Source organism: Onychomys torridus, chromosome 7 (genome assembly GCF_903995425.1).
Source record: "Onychomys torridus chromosome 7, mOncTor1.1, whole genome shotgun sequence".
Taxonomy (NCBI): Eukaryota; Metazoa; Chordata; class Mammalia; order Rodentia; family Cricetidae; genus Onychomys; species Onychomys torridus.
Genome location: NC_050449.1, coordinates 36,006,705 through 36,033,158, shown reverse-complemented (window position 1 = coordinate 36,033,158; position 26,454 = coordinate 36,006,705). Strand labels below are relative to the sequence as shown.

The following is a 26,454-nucleotide window of genomic DNA, read 5'->3' as shown; positions in this document are numbered from 1 at the left end:
AGAACAAGCCAATGAATGCACACGGGCCTGCAGAGTCCGGGTGTGGCTGTCGAGACAATGAGGGAAGCAGAGGGTGACTTTAAACTCTAGCTTGAAAGATTGGTGGTAATGGTGACATTCACAGAGAGGGCACCAAGCGAGAGGAGCCGAGTGGGGTGGGGAGATATAGAGTTCAAGTTGAGGGGTGACATGATCTCAGGATTCCTCCCATCATTCCCGCTTCGTAATAACAGGTTGGGAAATTGGAGTCTTTGGTGTTCTTGGGACTCCTGGGGTGACAATATTTTAAGTTGTCAGTCATTAACAACCTCAGTGAGGAGGCGTGCGTGACTGCATCTCCCAGTGGCCTTGCCCAGTGCTGAGTGTGCAGTAAGAGTAAAGAGGCTCTGATCTTATATGTAGCAGGATTGCCTGCCATTTCTGCCTTTTGGGTGTTACACCAGAAAGTACCCTTCTAGTCATGTAGAGCCACACCAAGGGGATCAGGCATGCACATACTCAAGAATACACAGATGTTTAGTAAATCCCTTATGGTTGAGGTGACATAAGATGGCAGCCTCCTTTTCCAGGCAGTTCAGGGGCTGAGGCTGAATGAGGTACAGCAGGGACCAAAGGCCAAGGCTTGTGATAATTCACTTTATAGGTTGCCTGTGGCCCTGGCAGGGAGATGAGCCAGCTCAGCAGATAGACAGAGGCACTTGACATCAAGCCTGGCATGAATTTGATCCCTGAAACCTACACGGTAGAAGGAATGAACTGACTCCTGCAATTCCTGCCTCTAACTTCCACACATATACTATGACACATGTGTAACACACACACACACACACACACACACACACACACACACACACACACACTAAATTAATGTTAAAAAATTAAAGGAGCCAGATGTGGTGGTGCACATTCCATTACTCAGGAGGCAGAAGCAGATGAATCTCTGTAAATAGCAAATTCTAGGTCTGCCATAGCTACATAGTAGGACCCTATCTCAATAAAAATTCAAAACAGCCAGTAAGGTTCCAGGGCCAAAGGGAGCCTGCCACCTTATGCAAATGGCCATCTTTGCAGCAGGCACACTATACTTCATAAAGGTTTCCTGGCCACCCTGTCTTCCTTAATGCCTATTGATGACACTTGAAAGCACATGACGCATATGGCAATAATTCAAAGAGCCTGTATCCTATTCCCTGAGCACACACAGCTTTCCTGTACACTGCCTCCCCTGAGCCTCAACAACAGCACTCTGAACTATATCGTATCTATGATTTTAGAATGAGAAAACATATCTAGTTAAGAGAAAAGAAAAGAAGAATTTAAAAAATTGGTTTCCGAAGTGTCGGGTTTCAGAGATGAAACTATAGGACCCAATAGCAATGGAGAAGGTCAAGTTTCAAAGCTCTTGTCCAGCTCCATGCCTGTTCTCCTGTGCAAGCATTGTGGTTATTGTTCACCAAACTGAAGTGGCAGTGTTTGTTTATGTGTGTGTGTGTGTGTGTGTGTGTGTGTGTGTACGTGCCTGTGTATGTGGAGGCCAGAGGTCAACTTGAACTATTTTTCCTCAGGAGCCTTCACCTTGTCTTTGAGATGGACCCTTTCAGTGGTTGGATTTAAGCTGGCTAGCCAATGAACTGTGGGATCTACCAGTCTTGGCTCCACCCCACGCCCTCAATGCTGGGATTATAAGTGTACATATGGCTTTAAAAAAAATGCAGGTTCTAGAAATTGAATTCAGGTCCTTATGCTGTGTGGTAAGCACTTTAACTGGGACATCTCCACAGCTCCTCACGCCCTCCTTCCCGACCCTAAGAGGTAGTTTTTATTCTCAACAGAGGTGCCAGGGGTACAGAAGAGAACACGCCAGCCCTAAGCAACAGGAGCTCATGGGCCGACAGGGCATATGGCTGCCAGGAAAATGGCCCCTGAATAGAGCACCAATGAAGGCCACTGCTAGACCTGACCAGCTCTTTTCAGGATGGGCCAAGTTCATGAAGCCGAGCCAACACATCCTGCTCCATACCAATTCTCCGGTATCCATTCCCAATTCTTCCTTCCCTCCTCATATCTAGTGTAGCTCTTACTCCAGTGGGCTCCTCATGCTGAGCAGAGGATGAAGAACAGCCACAGCTTTCCCAAATCCCTACAATCCATTGCCATCCAGGTGCCCAATCTGGAGCCTCTACAAAGCCCCAGGTCCCTTTTGAAGAAAACTCCCTGTCAGGGAGAAACTTAGCTGATGTTTCATAGCCCCTCCCTCCCTCAGACCATTGGCTTTGTAGTTGTATATGTTCTGAGATTAGCTTTGACTCAGTGGCCTTGGTTATTTTATAGCCTTGCCCCAGTGAAATCCTAGGACTTCTGGCTTTATGATACGTACATCGTGTACTGACACAGAGCACTGGTTTTGAGGTTGGCAGGACCTGAGTTTGAATTCACGACTCCCCTTTACGAGCTGTGTGGCCTTGGGAAAGCCACTTTGATGCTCAGAGTCTTGGAAGCCATGAGATGTCAAGATTAACTCCCACACCACAAGGCTTGCTCTAAGGATACATAGAGATCCTGGGGGAAATGTGCTTAGTTCTGACTGGCACACAGTTGATGACCAGTAGACTGTAGCAGTTAGTACTACAATCGTTGCTTTGTTAATGTTATTTAGGGTTGAAAGAGTCTAGAACTTGAACTCCAGCCTTCCCATTTGGACACAAATAGCCTCAGCAAGCAATTAACACCTTATGACAACCTGGCTAAGTGATCTCATTTGACAAGGAGCTAAGAATAGCTTCTTGCAGAGGGATGTGGAAGAGAAGTGGGAGTGGAGAAACCCTCGGGTCAGAGGCAGCTCAGGGTAGCCAGAAGGAGGGGAGAAGGCGGCTGTGCAAGCCCTCTTTGATTGAAGTCACAGCACAGAGACTGACTGCGCTTGGACATGAGAGAACTCACGTGTCTGGGGGTTCCTGTGTGCCAGGCACTATTCTACAAGGTGGATGATGTTTCCATCTACTGTAGGTAAATGAATTGACACTGCAGAGACAGACCACTGTGGACCACCTGCCTAGGATCTGTGGAAATGAGCATTAAACCCCAAACCTATCTGTTCTTTCTAACACAAGTGTCTTGTTTTCCAATGAGACTGTCACATTGCACAATGGCAGTAGGACCCATTTGTACTGTCATCCAGAAAAAAATAGAGTTGTACAATTTAGTGGCCTTGTCTCCTGAGATCAGCTGCATGATATGCATTAAATATGCTGCCCTCACAGAAGAGAGATTATGAGGGCCTACATTAGTGTGCTTGGAAAGGAAGGGACACATTTAAGGGAGATTTAGGAGGCAGATTTGGTGGAATCATCAATGAATTTGGCATAAAGTCTCAAAAAGAGGGAACTGAGGCTGTAGTCTAGCTTAGGTACCAAGGACTAGGATGCACATCTGGCCTAAGAATGTAGAGGAGAAGGGTTGCTTGGGCTATGAGATGGCCTTGACTTGGTTTCTTGCTTTTCTCTTAAAGCCAGACACAGGCAGAATCAGTCATTAAGAGCTCTTACACTCACAGCTGCATTTGAAAAACCTTGGCCTGTCCCTGGGTTGACTAATAGACTTGGCTGGTTAGTGCAGGTACAAGGTCCTCAGAGAGGACACCTTCCCCCTCCCCTGGCCCTGTACGGAAGCTGCCCACAAGCACAGATTTGTTCTCCACCCGCTGTCCTGAGCCCCCAGCACCCAAGCTGTGGTTTTCTTGATATTTGGACCCTGAGTAGGATGAGGCATGTGGCTAGCAAATCTTTTCTCATTTGAAAAATAGCCCAGAACGGCTTCTTGCAGTGGGAGAAAGAGGCGGACAGAGCAGTGGAAACCTCAGTCTCCCTGCCCCTCTCTCCCTTCTTCTCCCTTGAATATCTCTCCTTCCCTTGTCCCCCGCTCAGTGCTCTACCCATAGCCTGCCCTTGTTTCCTGGCCTAGGTAGTTCCTACAGTCCAGGGAGCTTCGTGTGGTCAATCCATGAATGGACGACTCTACATAAACCAAGACCTGGGAAATGTCACATGTTCTAGAGAAAGGGGAGGGCGCTCCATTGAGCCCTACCATCTGTGGTAACCATTCCACACAGCCCTCACCCATGGGGCATTCTTCCATGCCATTGAAACATCCCCTGTGTTCATCTTCAGCTGTAGTTATTTGGATTTTACATACCATAATATGCACAAGCGTGTGCACACACATGGGGGGGGGGCATACACACATTTTAAAGTTTACTTTAATGACAGAACCCAGTGGCAAGAAAGCAAGCCATCAGGGGCTGGCACAACCTGTGTTCATGTTCTTATATCTTCCATGGGTGTAAGATTGTGCTTAGTGATGGCTAGCTACAGTGAGGACCTTAAGGTATTGAGATGCCTTCAATCACTGGTCCTTCCACTAACATTAGCCAATCGATTCTGGGAAGTAGGCACTCCTCTAGGAGCAGTGAGTGAGGTTCCCAGTGAGAGTGGTTTATCTTTGCTCTATGGGGGACATACAGCCCTTTGGAGAGAGTCTACATTGTGCAGAGGGCTGTCATACAGCCACACAGCCCTTCAGAGAGGATCTACATTGTGCAAAGGGCCGTTCCACAGCCATGCCCATAAGGAGGCGTGGAAGATTGTGTCTTGGTCTCTGTTTCCTGATGTGGTCTTATCACTGGCTATTTGTCCTTACTGGGAGATTGAAATACCCCAGTTCTGTCTGGATCACCCATGCAGATCTATCTACTCCTGGGAACCTCCCCTAGCCCTGTCTGTCGTTTTATGAAAGTGTCCATCAGTCAGGCTGGATGAAGGGTAGAGGGGGACAGGAAGGCTACAGAAACCTGAATGGTCCACATTTGCATTTGCAGTTAAAGCTGGAGATGGGAAACAAAAGTCAGATGAGCCTTCTTCCTTTCCAAGCCTGAATTTTGTTAATTTCATGGAATATCTGTCTTGGCCCAACATCTCCTCCACCTGATTTGGGGTTTATAATGTTTCTCTGAATGTATTTAAGGTAGCAGTACCCAAATTGTGTTCTGCAGAACGCTACCGTGAGACACAGATTTGAAGGAGAAAATATATTTTCTGTAGTCAATGTGTTTGAAAAATTTGCGATTAAACAAAATTAAGCCAGCCGCTTCACTGCAGGACTGCTTTCAACCTTCAGCACGCAAGGGTGTGCTGTGAATCTTAAAGAGGCAGATAGAGTAAGTGGCCATTTCTAACATTATCTGAACATGGAACTTTGTTTTAGTGAAATTTCTCTCCACTTCTCTTGGGAAGCTAATGTCTACAGGAACAGACTTTGGGAAATACTGCCTTAGAAGGTTTTCATTGTATGCAAACGGGTCGCTGTTGGTGGTTTCCTGAACTCTTAGTAAGTTTGCTTCAGAAGCAGCAGGAGAATCTAAGTTCCGTGTTCTCTCTCTCTCTCTCTTCCCCTCCCTCCCTCCCTTCCCTCCTTCTCTCCCTCCTTCTCTCTCCCTCCCCCTCCCTCCCTCCCTCCCTCCCTCCCTCTCCTCTAACAGTCCAGATACTGGCAGAGTCAAATCCTGCCATGTCCCTAGGAATTGCAGTAAAGGGACCTGCCATCTCTTTCTTGTCCTTCTGCAAGCTCTCCAATGAGTCGTCATAAATAGCACGAATCACCAAGGAGGCCCCTGAAATCGTTTTATCTTAAGAGGCCTTTGAAACTAGGAAATAGAATAGAGTCGGGTAGGGATTGAAAGGCAGCAAGCCAGACAGGCTGACGTCTGGGGAGACTGCCTCTGAGTGTCTGCAATTAACCCATTCATTCTGACTCTACCAAGAGCATGCTGAAGGAGGTACTTCCTCCCTCGGGCTTCCAAGTGGAACTAAGGAAGGAGAGGGCCAGATGCTACTCAAATCTCATGGGAGTATCTCAGTAACTGTTATCCACTAAGTATTTCTCCCTTGCCAGACGATGATGATGAGCCTGCCTTATACCTGGATTGTTTCTTCTTTTCTTCACTTCTTTATTTACTAGTGTGGGGGGAATGGGTGGGTAGGTGAGTGTACATCATGCCATGTGTACGCCACAGTGTTCCTATAGAGGAACCAGAGAACAACCTGGCTTGAGTTGGTTCTCACCTGCTGTATGTGGGTCCAGGGGATCGAACTCTGATCCTCAGCCTTTGTGGATCAGAATTTTACCCACTGGTAGGCCATTTCTCAGGAACCTTGATTGTTTCTTGGAACAACATAGGAGGTTTCTTTTTTATTATTAATTTTTTTTATTGAAAATAGATTCTTCTCTCATACAATACACCCTGACCACAGTTACCCTTCCCTCCATTTCTCCCAGTTCCCCACCTCCCCTCTCCCCCTGACCCACACTCCCTCTCTGTTACCTCTGCAGAAAGGGGCAGGCCTCCAAAAGATGACAGCCAAATAGGACAAAAACGACATACTACAAGACAAGACAAAAGCCCTAATATTGAGGCTGGACAAGGCAACCCAATAGGAGGAAAAGAGTCTCAAGAGCAGACAAAAGAGTCAGAGACACACCCGCTACTCCTAACACGAGTTAAGAGTCCCACAAAAACACCAAGCTAGCTGCCGTAGGACCTGGTGCGGACCTGTGCAGGCCCTGAGATTGCTGCTTCAGTCTCTGTGGGGCACTTATGTGCCATGCTTAGCTGATTCTGTGGTCCATGTTCTCGTAGGAGGTTTCTCATAGCATCCCTCCTACTTTACAAAGAGTGGCTGCAAAGGCCAGAAAAGTGAAAGTCCTTGATCAAGGTCATACACCCAGGATGGGAGGAAGCTGGATTTGACCCGGAAGTTGTTGTCTATTCTGTACTCTCTAGTGCCATTATGAATATGGACAAACAAGATATCAGGGCTTCTGTGAAATGGGCCTTCATTTATCAGGCTGTACATAAGGATAGGCACAGAGGTGGGGTGGTTTGTCTGCCCATATTGATAAGGAAGCCAGAATGAGAGGATATCCCTAACCTTCACCATCCATGGCCAGCAAAGCCCCTTGGCTTCCAAACAACAGCCTGGCTCTGTGCCTTAGTCACCTCATCCTTGCCAAATACATCTTTTCTCATTAGCCATCTGCCCCCTCATGCCTGCTGCTAGCCCACAGTGGCTGGGCAGCTGCACTGTTAGAGAGACAGGACATAATACCAGCTTATGAATCAGTACATTCTCTGGCACGTCTGTGATCCCCTAATGGGAGGGTGGCAGAGTCCAAAACACACTTCATCCTCATCCAAATCTGCTCTGCTGGGGTTGGCGGCTCCAAAGGAGTCTTTGTAACTCCAGTATGCAAACGAAAGCTGACAAGGCTGGGATCTGGGTACGTAAGCTCGCGCCTGCAGCCTAAGGTCCTGGCAGTAGCTGGAGGTGGGGGCAAGATACAAGTGGGAGTACCATGGGCTAGGAGAGCAATGTCATCAGAAAAGGAGACTACCTAAAGGAAAGCAGTGTGTCTGCCTGGCCAGGAAGCAAGCCCAAGGCACCCTCATCTGTCAATCATGTGGAGTGACTGATAGGTCATTTCCAGTGGCTGTAAATACTGTGTGCTCATGGGTCAGGGAGCGTGTGAGGCACTCAGAATGAGCATGCGATGGATATAGCTTCAGACCGAGAGAATGGCCTGCTCCACATCTGAAGGCACTTTCGCAGGAACGGACCAGTGAGCTGAAGAAGTTGTATACTTTCCCATGGTTTCCCTTGTGTGGGGCCAAAGGAGGTCCAGGGTAAAGATTGGGTGTTGGGGTAAAGACCATGTATTTTAGTTACCTAGTATATTTTTGGGATAAAATACCAGGCCAAATCAAATTAAAGGAGAAAGAGTTCATTTTGGCTCATAGTTGAAGATTACAATACATCATAACCAGTAAGTAGGTAATAGAGGGAGGAGCTTAAGAAGGCCTCTCACATTTATCCATAATTAAGAAGCTGAGAGCAGTAAATGCTTGGTGCTAAACCATCTTCTGCCTCTTTGTGCAGTCCAGTGCCACCTGCTTTTAGTGTGTGTCTTCCTACCTTCCTTAACCTGATCAAGATAGCCTTCCCAGGTGTAGCCAGAGGCTAATAGAATTGAAGTAATTCCCCACAGATGCGCCCAGAGACTTAGCTCTTTGGTAATTCAAGATCCTGTCAAAATGGCATCCATCACTGACCATCAGAGCATGGATGACGGGATGAACACCCTTGAACTTCCAGATGTCCCAGATTCCCCAGTTTTCTGACTGCAGCGGCCCCTGCTCCCACACCCATAGCTGTCTGAAATGATAATTTGGCTCCTGCAAGGCCCTTGAGTACAAGGACATCCCCCTATGCATGTCCTCTCTACCTAGAACAGCGTCTAGCACGTAAGAAATGCTTGCATATGTATGAAACAACTGAAAACAGATGAAGATACAGCCTTGCCTGCACACCTTCAGGTTGACATTTCTAGAAAGCAAACAACTTTCACATTCTGCTAACACTCCTCCCCCATCCCCTTACAGGACTAGTCTGGGATCCTCCCTCGTATTCAGACCTGTGGGCTCTGACCCCAGCAGACTCCTCCATCTTCCTCAGGCTTCATGTATCCTGTATGTTAATTCAGTGCTTCTGGAACTTTGGTGTGCATGAGACTTAGGGACCTAGTGATTATTCGACTCTGGACACAGCTCCAGGCATACAGACTCAGGCAGTGTGGCGGTGGTCCATTGTGAGAAAGACCTCTGGGGTGGTTTTCAAGGAGGAGCTCAAGCCTTTATCAAAGTACCAATGGCCACATCCTCTCTCCCCTCAGAACCTTTGTGTGATGACTTCTGGTGGGAATAACCTTTGTTGACCCACATTCTCTGTGCAGAAATTACCTTCAGGCCTGGCTGCAGATATGATCTGCCGAGGATGTGACCTTCCCACCAGCCCCACATATTCCGTGCATCTCTCTTCGCCTGGTGTCTCTTGTATTTACCTTGCTTAGGGGCTAATCTACTGAATTCTCTTTTTCTCCCCAAACCCCAGGACTGCAGATCCTAAAAGAACCACTTAGGTATTCTGTATACTGAGCACTCAATGGAGCATCTCATGTGTCTAGAGCTGGCTCACAGCCTCAGGTGTGCTCCATTGTGTCTGTTCCTCTCTGCCTCCATCCTAACTGTGCTCTGTCTTTCTAATTGTCCCGTCTTCCCAGGAGTTCTCCCTCCAGAGAATGGACAGCCTTGTGGACGACAGAGTCAACATCTTAGGATTTTCCATTTTCAACCAATCCCATGCTTTCTTCCAAGAATTCTCCCAGAGCCTCAACCAATCCTGGCAGGAGAACTGCGACCATGTGCCCTTCACTGGTCCTGCGGTAAGTGTTCTCTAGATGCCCTTGGCCCTAACACTCTCTGTGGTCTCCCACACATTCCATACAATGAGGCAGGGCCAAAGTCATTGCCCTCCAAGATGCGCCATGGGAAGGGAGGGTGAGTCACCCCACATCTGGGAGAATGGCTTCTGGAGGTCCAGTGATGCTGCTGAAAGCCGAGAGGAGGTCTGCAGAGGTTAGAGAAGGCCTTCTTGAAGGTGGGAGGCAAACACAGTCAGGAGCTGAATCACAATGGGTTGGTCAGCTAAGGACCACACAGCAAGCTGTGATTCCAGATGAATGTTTTGCCTGGGACTTGATGGTCATCCTAGTTTGTGTAAGCGTACACACACTGATATTTGCACAGTGATACAGTGGACTAAGCGATACTCCCCGGAGTATCCCTGTTATTAATTGGTGTGAGACTTGCTGTTCATGCTTTATGTACAAGACCTGGAGGAGGAGAAGGGTCTGGTTCCCCTGAGTAGAGTAGGAGCATGTTCTGTCTCATTCTTAAGACCTGAAGAGGCAGGTCTGCCACGTGGAAGCTACCTACAGCAGGTATTCCCATGCCAGCTTCAGGGTCTTAGGCTCCCCAGGGTCTGGGTAGCAGACAGTGTTCTGCTGGAGTGCAAACAAGCTGAGAGTCTCACTCAGACTCAGGTCAGTCTCCGTGTGACGTCACAGGTCCTGTTCCTCCTTAAATCTACTTTCCCATTTCTGGCCCTTTTGGCCTTCTTGTCAGCATGAAGGGTGTCTGTTTTTACTCAGGTTCACTTCTACCTAGGCATTGGAACACATCCCATAATATTACCTGCCTTGGACTTTTTCCTTCCTCATGGCATGCTAGAAACAGTTCAAAGACGGCCATCCCCTTCTGACAATGAGAAAACAGGCCCAGGAGAGCTGGGTGACAGGTGGGGGTCTCCAAGGGCCTCGTTTTAGTACAGTCAGGGCTAGAGCCTACATTGGCTTCTCCCGGTAGGGAACTTTGCAGCCATCCTCTCTCCACAATGGCCTCGAGAGGAAAGGAAGGTGTTGCAAACACTGTCACCTCAAGAGCCTGGAAGGGAAGCCGGGGCAGCGGCGGCTCTTGCACATTCCTCTCAGCCTTCTCACTTCTGCAGCTTACCTTTTCAAGGGCTGCCTCTCCCTGGAGGCCCAGGAATTCTCACCACAGACAGCCCAGCTTTTCATGGCAGTGAGCCAGAAGGTGAGGGACTAGGATCCAGGAAGCCAGAGCGTGGGCTGTCTCCTGTGCTGAGTGACAGAAGGCTGCAGGGCCCCTGCCTCTGCGGGATGTCAATTCTCTCCTCTTCTCTCCTCTTCTCTCCCAGACTTTGTCTTCCCCTCCATTCTCTCTCTAACCTCCCCCTTCCCTTCTCTCCCTTTAACTGCCTTTCTGTTTCCCTCTCGTTCCGATACAGCATCTCTCCACTCTTGAGTCCTTTCCCTTTCTTCCTTAGGCTTGTATGAGAGGCTGCCCCATTTCCCTGCCTTCTCACAATCCCAGGTGGGGCTCCTCAAATGCGGAGTCTAGATTGTAGGGTTACAAAGGAAGGACAGGGCTAAAGATATCCAGGAGAAAGCTTGGTGCACCTATCCTGGCCAAGAAGCGTCCAGGTGGCCAGTGGTATGCCACAGATGCGCTTTCTGCCTGAGACAAAGCCAGCGCACAGGGAGTGTTGGGAAGGGACACACACACCCACTAGTTTCATATGCCATTCCCATTAATCATTCCGCGAAGAACAAAAATCGTGGGAAATCATTAAAATTACAGATGGCTATATTAAGTAATTAGAATTTAGGCTAAAGCAGATGTTTGTAATTAAGTGTTTGTTTTGTTGAATAAAATCCAGATTGTAAGAACTAGTCCATGGGATCTTAATGGTCCCTGCCCTCATATGATTTTGGGGGAGCAGAGTTGAGGCTTACAGAGGTTCATCTGCAAATGGGCCTCTAGAAGGATTCTGTGAATCCACTCCTTCCTGCTGTGGGGATGGTATGGGTTACAGGTGTGTGTCTAGAAGATATTCTTGTTTTCATTTCAGGGAGGGAAGGGAACCCAGCCACAGCTCCCTGAGTCAGAATTGATTCATCTTAATTTCTATAGCGTCTTTCATTCCCCAAAACAATTTGCAAAACCAGCTCAAAAGAAAATAACAATGAAGAACCAAATGAAAATATGAAAACAAGAGAATGGAGGGTTCCTTGCCAAACAGCTTGTTGATGCCAAGAAAGAAGAGGGGATTTCAAATGAGGACTGAGCCGGTGAGGGGATTTACAATTGGGAAGAGACAGGGACGGCGGAAAGAGAGACAAAACCGAGAGGCGGACATGCAGCCGCACCGATGGACAGCGGAGGCCTCAGAAAGATGGAGGGGTCAATCGCGGGAGGAATGAGAAATGGAAAGGAGGGAGAAGGGCAGCAGAAATGTCTTCCTTCCCTTCCCAATGGGCTCAGAAGTAGAGACAGGGACAAAGCCTTTTATGACACAAGCCACTTTTCACTGACTGTGGCCCAAGTGCTTTCCAGCATGGAATTAGTTGATAATAGCAGAGGGAGAAGGCAATTAGGCCAATGAAGAGATGCCTTGGCATGGACAGCTGAACCACGAGGGCACTGACGGACTGGCAGAGATGGCAGAGTCTTACTCCCTGGCAGCTGGGATTTGCAAAAGAGAATTGAAAAGAAAAGGGAAGAGATGAGCAAGCAGGGCAGACTAGCAAGAGCAGTGAGGGGTAGGAAGTAAATTCTCAGGAGGGAGCAAGATGAGAAGTGTCCTAGGTAGATGACCAGGAGCCTATAGAAACATATAGGCTTCTATATGACGGATGAAGGGCCACAAGGAGACTGTGCTGGGGGTAGAATATGTTCCAGGATACAGGGTATTAACTTGAATTAGTCCAGGCTCAACAATATCCTTGGGGACACTTTACCTATGTCGCTCTCTGAAGGCCATATGTAGGTAGAGATGAGATAGGAACCTTGGTAATTTCCTACCCACTTGGTCCCTATCCCAATGTCCCCAGCTTGAATTGTAATTACAAGAAATATCTGAGGGATCACAAAGGCCCTGGAGTCAGAGATGACAAAGGACATTGGGAACAGGCACACACTGGCCTCTCCGCATTTGGATAATGTACTAATAAGAAAGTCAGCGGGGCTAGGGAGATGGGTGTGTGGGTATGTAAGCATATGAACCCAAGTTTCAATCCTCAGCACCCACATAAAAGCTAGGCTGTCACTGCTTACTAGTGACCCCAGTACTATGGGGAGCAGAGGCAAGAGGAGCCCCAGAGCTTGCTGGACATCTAGTCTAGCCAACTGATGAGTCTCAGGCTCAGAGAGAGACCCCTGTCTCATAAAATAAGGAAGGAAGAGAGAAATAGAAGAAGACACACTTGTGGACACAGGTGTGCATGCACTCAGACATTTGTGCATATATATGTGTACACATGCATATGAACACATACACAGGTATACAGAACACACACAGAGGCAGGGGCAGCAGGCAGACATGCAGACAGAGACAGAAATCATCAGCCAAGGAAACCTCATCCCAGCCAGAGTGGAACCGTGTGCTAGGAGGGGAGCAATGGTGTGACCAGCTTCCTCTGAAATCGTGGTCCCTCATGAACCAATGTCTAGCCTCCAGAGGAGGAAAGGGGCCTCAAGAGGGGATGGGTTGCAGGCCTGTTTTGGGACCTTGAGCAGCACTACCTTGAGAGATGGGGCAACCCCTGGGTCCCCTATACCAATTAGGATGCTTTTAGTTGCTGGTAGCAGGAACCCAATTAAAATGCAATGAGGTGTCTCACAGCATAGCAAGACTTGAGGGGAAGGTAGCAGGAACTCCAGACCCACTCATTCTCTACTCAGTCATCTTTGGTGTCAAGTCTGTACTTGACCCAGAGCTAGGCTGACTGCAGTGGGTCCAGGCGTTGCATCCAGATACAGTCTCATCTAGAAAGAGAAGAAAGGTGGCATCTTCTAGGAGAGGAAATATGCTCTCAAGAATCACAGCCCTCCACTCAGGTTCATAGGTCAGATCTGGTCTACTTTGTGCTATACATTAGCAGAGGATGGGTGACTCAGTTGGCCCAGGCATAGCTGGAGCAGAAGTTGATGACAATACGGGGACAGAGAACACAAACAAAATGGGAGGAAGCAGGAGAAATAGGGTCTAGACAGGCAACACCAGCTAATAGTTCACATCTTAATTGGCACAAGGACAGCCCACCAACAAGGCCAGGAGGTGAACTGGGTGTATGTGGGGGTGTGCCACAGGCCCTCGGCATCAGATTCATAACAGTAGCAACATTACAGTTATGAAGTAGCAATGAAATAATTTTATGGCCTAAAAGCCAAAAACAACAAGCTCACAGCATTGGTCTACACTCAGGTAGATGCTGGTCAGAGCCGGAAAGGGCATCTACAGCATCCATCATTTTTACACATGCTTTCAGCAAGCAAATGTGAGCAGCCATTAATGAGGGGGCCATGTGTGCTCTGGGGGGGCATGAGGTACAAGGGACAGGACAGGTGTAAGCTCGAGGAGCAGCAGCAGATGCTAAGCAGGTTAGCCTCGACTCCCTGGAAGGAGCCGGGTGACTAGGACAAGGGCAGTGGGTGGGTGGAGGAGAGCAGGGAGCAGTGGCAGGGCAGAGGGGCCTCAGAGCAGTGAGGCTGCTCAGCCAGTTCAGCAGTGCTGTACAGTTTTCCACTCTTGGACGGAACCTGGGGGCTGGGATTTGGGTACCCTTGCCTGCTCAGACTTCAGGTCACAGATGGCCCCAAGGCCACGGCCCAGAGATGACATCAGATGGAACTGGGAAGGCAGGAGATTTGATGGAGGCAGCGGGGACTCTGTGGCTTTTCTGGGTGTATCTGCGTAGACTGGGGAGGATGTTAATGTACATAGATGGGGCCTGATAAATGGCAGGGTCTGAATAAGATTAGAAAGAAGCAGCAAGGAAAGGAAGGGAGAGAGGGAGGAAAGAAGGAGAGAGGGGGGAAGGAGGAGGGGATACGCTGGCTAGGTGGCTTTGCAATGCAGGTAACTTTTGATTGCGGGCTGCTCTTCCCTGCGATTGTGCTTGGAAAGATCATCAGATGTCAGCACACTCAGTGCCTGCTAGAGACCACAGCCCTTTATGTAATCACGCATCTGTCCAGTCTGCTTTTTGGCTTTTGTAGCATCCAACTTCTCCTGTTCCCCATCACCTTCTCCTGAGCACTGCTAACTCCCTGGATATGAGATTATACGGACGCCCCTGCAATGCTCACCCCGTACCTGATGACCTTTACAGGCTCCTGAGGCTGGGATGCTGCCTCTTTTATAGATAAGAGCGATCGCTGCTTGACATTCAGCAAAGTGTTCAGGGTCACTCAGCGTCTAAAGGAAGACCTAGAGTCGAGCTGTGCTCCCCAGTCCTTCCCTCTACACCTTGCTCTCTGGTGCTCTGTGTCCTCTGACTGGAGGGCTGTGTCCTTCCTCTCTCCAACCTTGGAGGGGTCAGTGTCCTAGAGCCCGGCCAGACAGAAGGTAGGAGCGAGAACACTGTCACACAGGGACGTGCTCTCCAGATCCTCTCAAAGCTGTTTTCTGACGAGCAAGCGGCTAGGAAGAGAAAGAACTGATTGCCAGGGGTAGGCATCATGCTACCAGCAGAGGAACTGCCCCCTAGCACCTCAGTGTCTTCCTCCACAGAATTCTGCCTGCCTTTCTTGCCCTGCCCCCAACTTATACATCCAGTGATTATTCCCATCATCCCTTCCAGGAGTGCTCCTCAATTCCATCTCCTAGCATGTGCTCCTGTGTTTTCATCCTCTGAACTGTCCCCCAGCTCCCTCTACACAGTGCTGACCACAGAGGCATCTATACGGAGCAGGACTTTTTTTCTTGTGCAGCTCCTCCTGGATGGTACATTCCCCAGGCACAAGAGTCAGCTGTGTTTCTACTGTCTCCAGCCACCCAGTCCTCTGGGCCTTCCCCACTACAAAGCCTGCTAACATTGACATCACTCATCAGGCACATGTCAGTCAAGACTTAATTCAAATCAAGATATATCTTCAGGGCTGGAGAGCTGGCCTTAGAGGTTAAGAGCACTGGTTACTCTTTCCAGAGGTCTGAGATTTGCATCCCAGCACCCACATGATGGCTCATAACTATCTGTAATTCCTGTTCCAGGGGATCTGGAAACCTCTTCTGGCTTTCTTGGGTGCTGCACACACAGGGTACACAGATATACATGCAGTCAAAATACCCATCCACATAAAATAAAGTCTTAAAAAAGTTTAAGAAGAGGTATGTTTTTGGGGCCAGCCAGGAAGGCTTCATGCTAGGTGCCAGTGGCACAAGGACACAGATGCCTCTTGCCTAACAGAAGCTGCTTAACAGGAAAAATAAAAATGTAAGTGTAGCTACACTGACCTCCTCCCTGTGCTTCCAGAGTGGTGAGGGTTAGAGCCTGGACTCTGGCACCTCTAACGAGCTAGGTCCCGCCACCCATCCTCAACAGACCAATTAAGCAGACAAGAAAAGGTGAAGAAGAGAGGAAGATGTACTTGATGTGACCACACTGGCAAGAGGAACGAAGAAAGCCAGCAGCCCCCCTGCAAGTCCATTGGGGGGTCCTGACATGCAGTTTAGGTTTCAGTAGATGGAGGCATGCATAACTAAGCAATCCTGGTCATGGTGTGGTCTACTCTTCTTCATTGTCCGGGCTCCAGTCCCTCCTGCATGGTGGTAGTCTGACAAGTTGTCAAACTGTGTGAAATCTCTTCCTAGGAGACACGTTCCTCCACTGGCTGGCACCAGGCTACAGTCGTCTCCTCCTTCCAACGTGAGCGTGAGATTCTTGGAAAAATTCCAATTTCTTAGCGGCCCTGGTTTGAATAATCTGATAGCCAAAGAGAGAGACACAAAGGTCTACTTAGAGTCTCTGTATTCTTGCTGGGGCAGGTTGAGGCCCGCCAGGGCATGGCATCTGCCTGTGTGCAGAGTCATTGTCCCTCCATGGCCGCCAGGCATGCTCCTCATTTTCCACCACCTAGCCTTTGCTCTGGTGCTCCCATCCTCTGTACTTCCTATCTCCTCCCCACCTCCATGTCCACTCAGATCCTTCTGCTCTCAGTTCCCATGTGCCTTCTTCCATGAAATACTTTCTTGAGTGCCCCATTAGACAGATCTCTATGTAGACCCCCACGGACCATTGTGGTTTTAGATCTGCCCCCCTTCCTGTTACCCCAGTTGGTGTCCTGCTTCTACCTTTATACCCACCTGTCATCTGTCACAACAATGGAATTTTACAAAATTGTAGACTTTAAGCTCACCGTGCATTTCACACATACATTTCACATGGAACGGTACAGTTAGATTGTGTAGGAAGGAACAGTTTCATAGGTGACTTCAGGGAGGAAGGGACCTATGCCTGAGCCTGCCTGGTAGTGTGGCCAAGTTCCTTCCGGCCTCCTAAGATTAGCAACCTTGCCTCCTGTCCTGTGGATTTACTCCTGGAAGTGATGGAAGTTGCTATTTCAGAGACAGACAGACAGACAGACAAACAGACAGAATGAATGAATTTGGAGTCCAAAGGTGTATTTTGCTGCTTTAACCCAGAGAAGCCTTTGTCAGTAGGATGCAGTTTGCAAAGTTCTTGAAAGCAGACTTGGACCACTGGCAGACACGGGTTGGACCAGAGGAAGGAGCGGGCAGAGGCCAGTGAATGTGCCCCTTTATTTGCCTTTGGATACTCTGCCCCTTGGTCCCCCTCTTCTCTTCCTTTCTGTACTCCCTGCCACTTGCCCTCTCTGCTTCCCCCAGCTGTCCTCAGCCCTGCTGTTTGACGCCGTCTATGCTGTGGTGACGGCAGTACAGGAACTGAACCGGAGCCAGGAGATTGGTGTGAAGCCCCTGTCCTGCGGCTCGGCCCAGATCTGGCAGCATGGCACCAGCCTCATGAATTACCTGCGCATGGTGAGGAGCGCCTGAAGGCCTGGTTGTGCGCAGCCTCGGGCATGGGATGCTGGGGACCAGGCTTTCCTGATGGGTTACAGCCCTGGCTAAAACATCACCTGAATGGAGTGGGTCCTGGGCCCAATTTGTTCTCCAGTTCTTAACACACTTGGCAAGAATCCACAGCCAGCTTATTCCCAAGACAACAGTCCTTGGATCTTGAACTAGAAAGGGGTTCTGAATTCCAGGCTTGCAATCTGGCCCCTGAACGACTCAGCACAGCTGGGAGATAACCATGCTGCTGGAAACTACGGTCCCTCAGGAGACTCAGTCTGCAGACTTCTAACTTGATGCTCATTTCCCCCCAGAGTTCCCTCTACATTTTTCTCCCATGAAAATGATATCTCTCACTAGAGAGAGAAGGTATGTGTGGGGTCTTAAACTTTTGGAAGCAGTCAGGAGTATCCTGACTTCCTGCAGACCCAGGGTCAGCAGATTCCCCAAAATGCTGGTAACAGTCCTCCACATGACCAGGGGCAGGGACAGCTGAATCTGAGCTCCAGTCATCATGGTGGCTCCTTTTGGCTTACCCTATTTGGGGTTACTGGATGTGGGCCCCCTTTTCCTCCCCTCATGTGGCTTTGGAATATACAGAACAGGGGTTTCCAAACACTGTGAAGTAGCGTGTAAGAGGGATGCTTGCTTGGGACCAGATACAGTGGGGCCTATTTGGTGCTGTAACTCACTCTCTCTTGGACAGGTAGAATTGGAAGGTCTCACCGGCCACATTGAATTCAACAGCAAAGGCCAGAGGTCCAACTATGCCTTGAAAATCTTACAGTTCACCAGGAATGGTTTTCGGCAGGTAAGCCTACCTTTGCTGCCAAGGTGATGGATGTCTCCTCTTTGTCCTTTCCCTGTCCCTAGTTCCAGCAGGCTTCATTCATTCTTATCCAAGCTCCCAAATTTCAGGTACCTCATCCTATCTGGTCCTAGATCAGCCCATGTGGGTTCTGCCAGCAATATCTCAAGAGGGAGGCAACTACACCTTGTGGAGGGAGGAGACAAAGAGGTATTGCTTAGAAAGGAATGCTCAGCTCCTCTTCGTATTGAATTATTCTCATTCTGGGAGCAATGGAAAGCGTTAGGGATTCCCCCAACCCTTGAACCCTGCTGGAGTCCAGGAACACCACTGATGAGGCAAAGGATGGACCCCACATGGGCAAGGACAGCTGTTGGTGTTGGGATGGACTGCCCCTTCCATCCTGCTCTTCTCCAGTCCAGCCCTCCCCTGCTGTCCTGTCTGCTGCTGTTCCCATCACCTTAGGGATGCTCTGCCCCTCAGAGCACTTTGGTTCTCTGTGTGCTTCTTCCTCCTTTGCTAAGCCCTCTTGTTCCCTTTTCTCTGATCCTCTCTCAGAGACAACCACTTCAAGCATCTCTCTGAAAGTCTCTATCCTTGCCATCCCCTAATAATCAACTCCCTTTATTTAGAGGCCTCTCTGACTCAGGAGAGGCTGGAAAGACCAAATCAGTCACTAATTAGAGCAGGTAGCAGGCATATTAAAGAGCTCCTAACTGTCATGGTGGTTGGGTGAGGGAATGTCCCTCTGTACAGCTTCAATAGCCACCCTTCCAGCAAGAAAGGAACCGTTATCTTTACCTTCACCACCGTCGTGGTGGCTACTCTCTTATGTTGAACACTCACCACAAGCTTTATGCCATGGTAAGTGTAGCACGTGTTTGCTCATATAAGCCTACAAAGTAGATAATTTCATTTGTTTTCTGCCCTAAAAGCATAGGTACTCTGCATGAGGTGTATGTGTTCATGTATATGTGCATATGTGTGCTCATATGTATACACACATGTATATGTGCACATGTGTGGAGGCCAGAAGTCGGTTTTGAGTATCTACCTCTAAAGTTCTCTGGTGCTGGGATTGTAGCCACACACCACTGTGCCCCACTCTTTAGGTGAGTGCTGGGCATCTGAACTCAGTTTCTCCAGACTGTAGGGGAATCATTTTCCTTACATATCCTCTTTCTAGCTCACAAATAGGTACTTTTTATCAATGTCCTCACTTGTAAGTTTTATGACTGATTTGTCCTTGAACAACTAAGTCATGGCAGAACTGGTTTGGGATCTATATACGCCCTGCCTAAAGTCCAGTCCTTAACTATTGTGATAAATTATGTATAAAACTCACCTTGGTAATTGTTAACAGTCCCATTTTAGATTTTTATCCCATGGGAGTCTGGGAAGGAAGGCTCAGGACAAGACCCAGGAACAGACCTGGTCAACAGGTATCCTGGGTGATCCTCATGGAACCCACAACATAGAAGTCCATTACATCTGTCTTTTGCCATACCATCCCTGCATCCAAGAGGGGACCCTTGACCTTTACATGGGTTCCAGGGAACTAGCTCTTTCTACGTCATCAGTGACTTTTTGGAGGGTTACTCTTAGAAGAGAACAGAGACAGAAGGAAGGAGTCCCAGGAATGGGGAGGTGGCCTGGGGGCTGAATGTCAGCAGCACCGCCAGCTCTGGATGGGAGCTGCATGGGATGGTGGCACTCCCCACATCTTCTCAGATAGGTGCAAGGTCAGGTAGGTAGTTGGAACCACGGGTGGCTCCTTCATTTATCTATGGAATCTTTTACTGAGCATCTGCTATGTGCCAGACATCACGCTGGACCTGGGAAAGCAGACATAGCCTTTACACTAAGAGACCTCACAGTCTGGAGAGAGTAAGTGATGTAGGAAAAAAATAGGAAGAGAATGAGAGCTGCAATTTAGGACTATTAAACTCAAATCATGCCCTGTGGCTCATCATCCCCGAATGAGTAGGCTGTCAGCCTCTAGGAAAATTGTCGGGGAGACTTTTCCCAGAGCCCCAGTCTTCTTGGGGGATCTGAAGTAAAGAGCATTCATTCACTCAAGCTGATACCTGTTGAGCATCTCCTACTGCTGTCTCCCTTCTAGGTATAGGCTTAAGATCTGAGGAAGATCTGCTTGTGTGCACCATATGCTCGAGCAGGGGACAGATGACAGGGAAAAAAAAATACATCTGTAACGTTATGCCAGCCTGCTAAGTTCCCTGAGGAAAAATACAACTGGGTAAGGAATATGAGTGGGATGAACACAGCGTTGGAGGAATGGTTAGAACATACTGCTCAGGCAACCCCAGACCTACTCCAGAGAGCCCCAGCCCAGGCTTTGCCAACCTCCACCCGGACATCAGTCCTTCCATGATCCAAGAAAGAGCCCACTTCCTGTGCCTCCTTCGTGGCACTTCCTATCCCTTGGTCCCCCCTCCAGTTGACAGACAGCTGCTGGGGCTCACTCCCTCTCTCTGTCTTCATTCTCCTCCTATCTTAGCTGCCAGTCAAGCTGGCTTTGGGGAGGAGCTGGGAGGAAGGAGGATGAATACAATCAAACCACACTGTATGAATTTCTCAAAGAACGAATAAAATGTATCTTTAAACACTGACGGAAATCGATATTAAAACTATATGCAGGGAGGGAGGCAAAGGTCAGTGGTAGAGTAGACTTTTGGGCTTGATTCCCAAGATCACAAACCAACACGACAGAGATGCGTGAACTGGGCCCTAAACAAGCATCCTGATCAAATAGACATTATGCACAGATCAAAGCGATGCACACTTACTAACTTCATTGGTGAAAGCCCCTTCAAGATGGCTTTCAGAAATGCATTGAAAAAGCAAAGGAACTTGAAATAGTGTGTCTTTTTAGAGATTGTAAAAGCAAAAATGGTAACTAGAGGAAGTTCATTCACATGGGTCTCAGAGATGGAGACGACATACATTATACAATAAAAAATAAGGAAGATGATTTTAATAAAGATTTTGTTTGTTTTTGTTTGTGTGGCTCTAGGGATCAAACTCAGAGCCTCACATATACTAGATACTAGGCAAGCAATCTACCACTAAGCTGTAACCCAACCTATTAAGGCTTTTTTTTTTCCCGTTAAAATGTTTTTCAGTAATGAAATCCTAAAGTATGAAGTTTATAACATGGAAAGGAATTAAAATCATTAGCCCCTCCCACAAGGTACCATTTCCAGCCCAGAGGTCTGCCCTAGGGCTTTCTTCATGGTGGTGGCTACCTCTGCGTCAACAGTGCCCACTAGTGGTAAACAGCAGGCTTCTCAAACACAGGTGCATCCCCAGACTCCATCGTTTTGTGTTTTCATTAGTGTGCCCTAGGAATCTGTTAGGTTAACTAGCAGCTACATGGGTGGTTAGAATGGTGGGCTCACCACAGGCTACCCATAGAAGCGTGTTCCATGAACAGAGCTGTTTTGTTTATTTGACCTCTCTATGTCCTACCCCATTGTTTGGAGTTAACATTGAATGAAATCTGCCACACAAGTGACCATTAAGTGACCTTTGGTACCCTAAGAGACACTTAGTCCTGACTGGACTTAGAAAGTGGATAGTGAGACTCTTCCTTGAGACTTCGGCTTTTCAACAAGTCTGGCGACTGTCCAGCTGCTGTCTGGTTTAGGTGCTATGAGTACCAATTGGAAGTTAAGCGTGATGTCGCATGCACAGATGCAGATTTCTAGGGCCAGTCCCCAGGTCCCATCCCAATCACCACCCAATCTTTGCCTCTTGACAGGTGTCCTTCCCTGTGATGAAGAAGTGGTTTAAGCAGGGATAACTAATTAGGCTTCTCTCCCAGGTTGGGAGGAATGTCAGTACCTCTGCTCTGATATTCTCGAAGTTCCATCCAAGGTGATGTCCGTGCAGGAAGGGAACTGACAAGGAGCAAAAGAAAGGTCTATGGGAATCTTTTGTGTAGCAGACTCCACATGGTGCTTTGCCCAGGTTGTTCCTCCTCTTAAGGAGTGGGTAGACCAGCTCATCAATAAGACACTGCAAACTCAGTGGGAAAAAAGCACTCGCTCTGCAAGCATGAGGACCCAAGGACCTGAGTTCAAGTCCATGGTACCTACAGAAAAGGCTGGGCATGTCTATGCAAGACTATAATCTCAGCTCTGGGGGACAGAGACAAGTAAATCATTAGAGCTCACTGACTGGTCAGTAATGTGAAAGGGACTTCAGATTCTTCGAGAGGCCATATCTCAAGGTAATAAAGCAGAGATCTACAGAGAAAGTCCCTGATGTATGTATCAAATGTGTGCATAGGGGTGCACATAGCTGTGCTCACATGCATACAACACACACACACACACACACACACACACACACACACACACACACACACACACTCTCCAAATTTTACTGTCTCCAAGAACTTGGGAAGACTGATTTCATGCTCTAGTTGGTCTAACTCAAAAACCCATGTTCTGGGCTGCTCTTATACTTTTCCCTTCCTGCTCTTGGGTACCTGACATTCTCCAGTCGGAGCCCCTGCTTCTGGTCTCTTGCTCTGCCACCAGCTGCCACCATTCAGAATGATGCTTGGTTCTAACACCCCGCTGGGATGGGCTTTCTCTATGACAACTTCTCATTTGGATTTGGTTCTGTTCTTTTCTCTCCTGTCTGGGTGACTACTATTAAGAGCTGGTTTTGATTATTTAGAAAGCATCATGCAGGGACCCAGTGGGCTATAATTGGTAAATGTATGAACGAAACACCATATTTCCTGCCGGTAGCTGATTAAAGGATTTTTACCATTTTAAAAATAGTCTTTCAGAACTCAGAGTTAGTTGTTTTTACCGTTTTTTAAAAAATGACTATTTTGATTCTGCATGGAGAGTGTTTGCCATCTCGGGAGCCTCCACTACAGTACGCTTGGAAGAATGTGTTTCCTATGTTTTTCTGTAGGGGGCGTTCTGAACCATTTCTGTTATTTATAGGCATAGGAGTCAACAACACTGGCTGAGTCCATCCCTCCGTGTCTCAAACCACAGTGTGTGTGTGTGTGTGTGTGTGTGTGTGTGTGTGTGTGTGTGTGTGTGTGTTTTTCATCGCTCCCCTCCCCCACAGGTGTGCTTTGTCTCCCTTGCTGTCTGGGAGAACCCCCCCTCGAAAGAAGCTAGAAGGAGAGGAAGGATGCCTTTAGAAGACTGTAATTTCCTTCATTTAACTTCGTCGAAAGATCAGAGACTGTGAGCATCCCCTGAGCGATGTTGTTAGCGTTATAATAAGATGAGCACACCTTTCATCTGAGGATCGGAAATGGCTTAACAGGGTCTAATTAAGCCTTCGGGGTTTGACAACCCTAACTAAAGATGCAGACCTGCCTTTCCCCCACTGGTTCACTGTGTATCCCAAGCGGAGTGGGCTCCAATTTCTTTCTGTGTGCAGTGATGATGGTAACCTCTCGTATTTGGTCTCACAAGATCCAAGGATGGTTGAAAATAGCTCTAACTAGCACCATGTTTGACTGGCTATACTTATGTGCAAAGCTGGCTCTCCTGACATCATCGTAATAGCTAACATTTATTGTCGCCTACATGATGTACTGTGCTGGGTGGTGTACGTATATATTTAATTTTTGCATCCTTTTATCAGCCTGGCATGAAAGCTGCTCTCTCATCTTGTAGGTAAAAAGACTAAGATGGAGAGATAAAGAAATGTGTCCCTCTTCGCCTAGGTGGGACATGGCATGCTCAAGAACCCAGTCTGGGTCCAGCTTCCTCAGAACCCAGGGCCTTTCCATTATGTGATGTTTACCCAGAACATGGAGGCAGAGAACACCCTTGACCTTCTCAGTCAGTCTTCTAATCCAATGCAAGAGCAGTTTGCACTGGACACAAAGGAGACACCTGCAGCCTTCCTGTGAGCCCATCCGGGGCTGGAGAATTAGCCAGAGATACATTTCCGTTTCCTCCAGGTACTGGGTCAACCTCTGCCTCCTAACTCTGCCCTATGGAATATTCCAGAATAGTCTGATTTCTCTTCCTTGCCAGCTCTTCAGATATGTAAAAGCAGATTGCTTTTACTTCACTCGTTCATTTTTCCATTCCTGAATTAGCCTAAAATTTTCTTAAGATCTACTCTTTGTCATAGGCTGGGAATGCAGGATAAAAGAGCCATACTCCATTTAAGAGCTGATGATCTTAGGGGGTGAAATTGCAGCCCGCAATTGCCTTAGAGTACTCTGATTATACACCACTTATTTTATCCTTCACTGAGCAGTGGGCTGTACCTGTTCCCAACAGAATATGGCTTACCACTCTCTCACCAAGAAGGCATTGCTGGCTGTCAGCTCTCTGCAATGCACAAGACTACAGATAGAATGCAGAGACCATGGGAGTCTATCACCTCAGACTGAATCCTCAGTTCTCCTTTACCACATTAGCCTGCTTACTGGAGTTTATTTTTCAAATGTCCTCTTCCTTCTGAATTCTGGGCTTCGGGACCATTTAGTTACTCAACTTGCTGTATTCCTTAGCAGTGCACTCTGCTTTTTGTGTGTACACTTTTTTTCATAGAAACTAGACCCGAGCCAGCCTTCCCTGGGACAGCCGATCCATTTGACTCTGTTTCTATAGAAATGGAGAAACTGACAGGGTTGGCCTGGAGAGTGCCAAGAAAGTCGTATTGTGGTCTGATAGCCTTATTTTCCCAAACAGACACACGAGCTCAGAATTCAAAGGGCTTATTTCAGGAATGATTTCAACACTTTCCTAAACAGAGGCAGGAGGGTGGATGAGATAGTTTATCCAAGGCACTCTTGCAAACAGGGTCACTCGGGGTCTTTAGAAGGAAACCCAGAGCCAAGCTCTTGAAGATCCTGCAGGTCACTCACTGCCACAAAGGTCAGGCTCCCTCCACTCCTCTCTCTAGCTGCCATCTTTGCTGAGAGCAGCACCTGTAGAGGCGGGTCTGCCCACTTTCCTGGGACGTCTAGGATCCCCCAGTGCTGGCAGTTGAAGCTAGCTCTGCAGCACCCCTGGGGGTGCAGAAGCAACAGAATTTCTTATTACAGCCATCAGCAGCAGAGGCGACTGGGAAGTGGTTTCTGTCCCTCTGAGAGGACCTGGTGGGGTTCACAACCTCCTCTAGCCTCCTGACCCCATCTCCCATTTCAAAAGCAATCAAATGTAGAGCAACAGAAAACCCTACTATGCCTCGCCTGTCAGTGAGTCTGCACACACACTGCCTGTGTGTGGCAGCTGAGGAACAATGTAGAGGGTGTTCTGGTCTCAGAGAGAGGTCCTGTTCAGGTCGACACCCTTGTCCCCAGTCCCTCTTACTCTGAGGGAGAACTGGGATGGCTCCAGTTCTTTCTGTCCTTAAGTGAACAGTTGTCGCTCCAAGGGCTTGCCAGTGGGAGAGGCAGCTCTGAGGATCCCGTGATTGTCACTGTCTAATACATTTTCAATTTGAGGAAGGAGTTTACCATAAATATGCAGATCCTTTGAAGCTGTCTTTGCTGAGACCTGGCTCAGGGCGCTGGAGCTGGGTTTGATTGCTGGAAATCAGCGGCCCCGAGTGCCAGCTCCCCAGCACGGGGGACAGACCTATAAGAGCAGGCCAGCTGGGGAGCTCACAGGGGCTGCCATCCCCCAGAGCCAACCCTGCCTTTGATGAGGAAACTCAGGCTGCAGCTCCTCATAGAGGGAGGTGGCTCGGGGATGCTTTGAACATGACTGAGAAGTCACTTATTTCTTCTTTTTAATTAAGGAACGAGGAGAGGGAGAATTGGCATGGAGTTGGAAGCAGTCGACACCATCTCTTAGAATGGCATCAGTTCTTAGAGCAGCAGGTCACTCAGGCCAGCTCTCCAGGAAGCCAGTGATGTAGGAGCATTTCACAGGGCTTGGAAGCCCTTCGTGACCCCATTTGCATGTAGAGTGATGGGTGTGGTCCTTCGAGCAAGTGGTCTGTCCTGTCCTCTCCTACTCTACTTTCTGCCCCAGTAGTGATGGGTGATGGGGGCCTTGGACATACAGGCTGCCTCAGAATCCCACCTGTGCCTACATCATTTCTGCCGTGGTCACTCTGACTCCTGTCTCTGAACTCAGAAGGCTAGCCCAGCCACCTCTGCTCTGTCAGTGTTCTCCTCTGCTATGGCATCTCCTCACCACCATCCTTCCAGGACTAGGGACTAGCCTAGCAGAGAGTGGGTATGGCAGCAGATGAGACTCAGTACTCATGGAGCCTGGAGAGGTAGCTGTACTGGGGCCATACAAGTGTGCTTTCTGGGTCTCAGGGAGCTCAGAGTCA

General features: G+C 48.4%; 1 protein-coding gene across 2 annotated transcripts in view; it reads left to right on the top strand.

The window, feature by feature from the left end:
* Positions 1-26,454, top strand: part of Grik4 (glutamate ionotropic receptor kainate type subunit 4) — a 305,772-nt gene that overhangs the window by 186,140 nt on the left and 93,178 nt on the right. For both annotated transcript variants that reach the window (XM_036193270.1, XM_036193271.1), the window contains 3 exons: positions 9,169-9,330; positions 17,157-17,309; positions 18,049-18,153. In XM_036193270.1, coding sequence (XP_036049163.1) covers positions 9,169-9,330; positions 17,157-17,309; positions 18,049-18,153 — 420 coding nt within the window. The remainder of the gene's footprint in view (positions 1-9,168; positions 9,331-17,156; positions 17,310-18,048; positions 18,154-26,454) is intronic.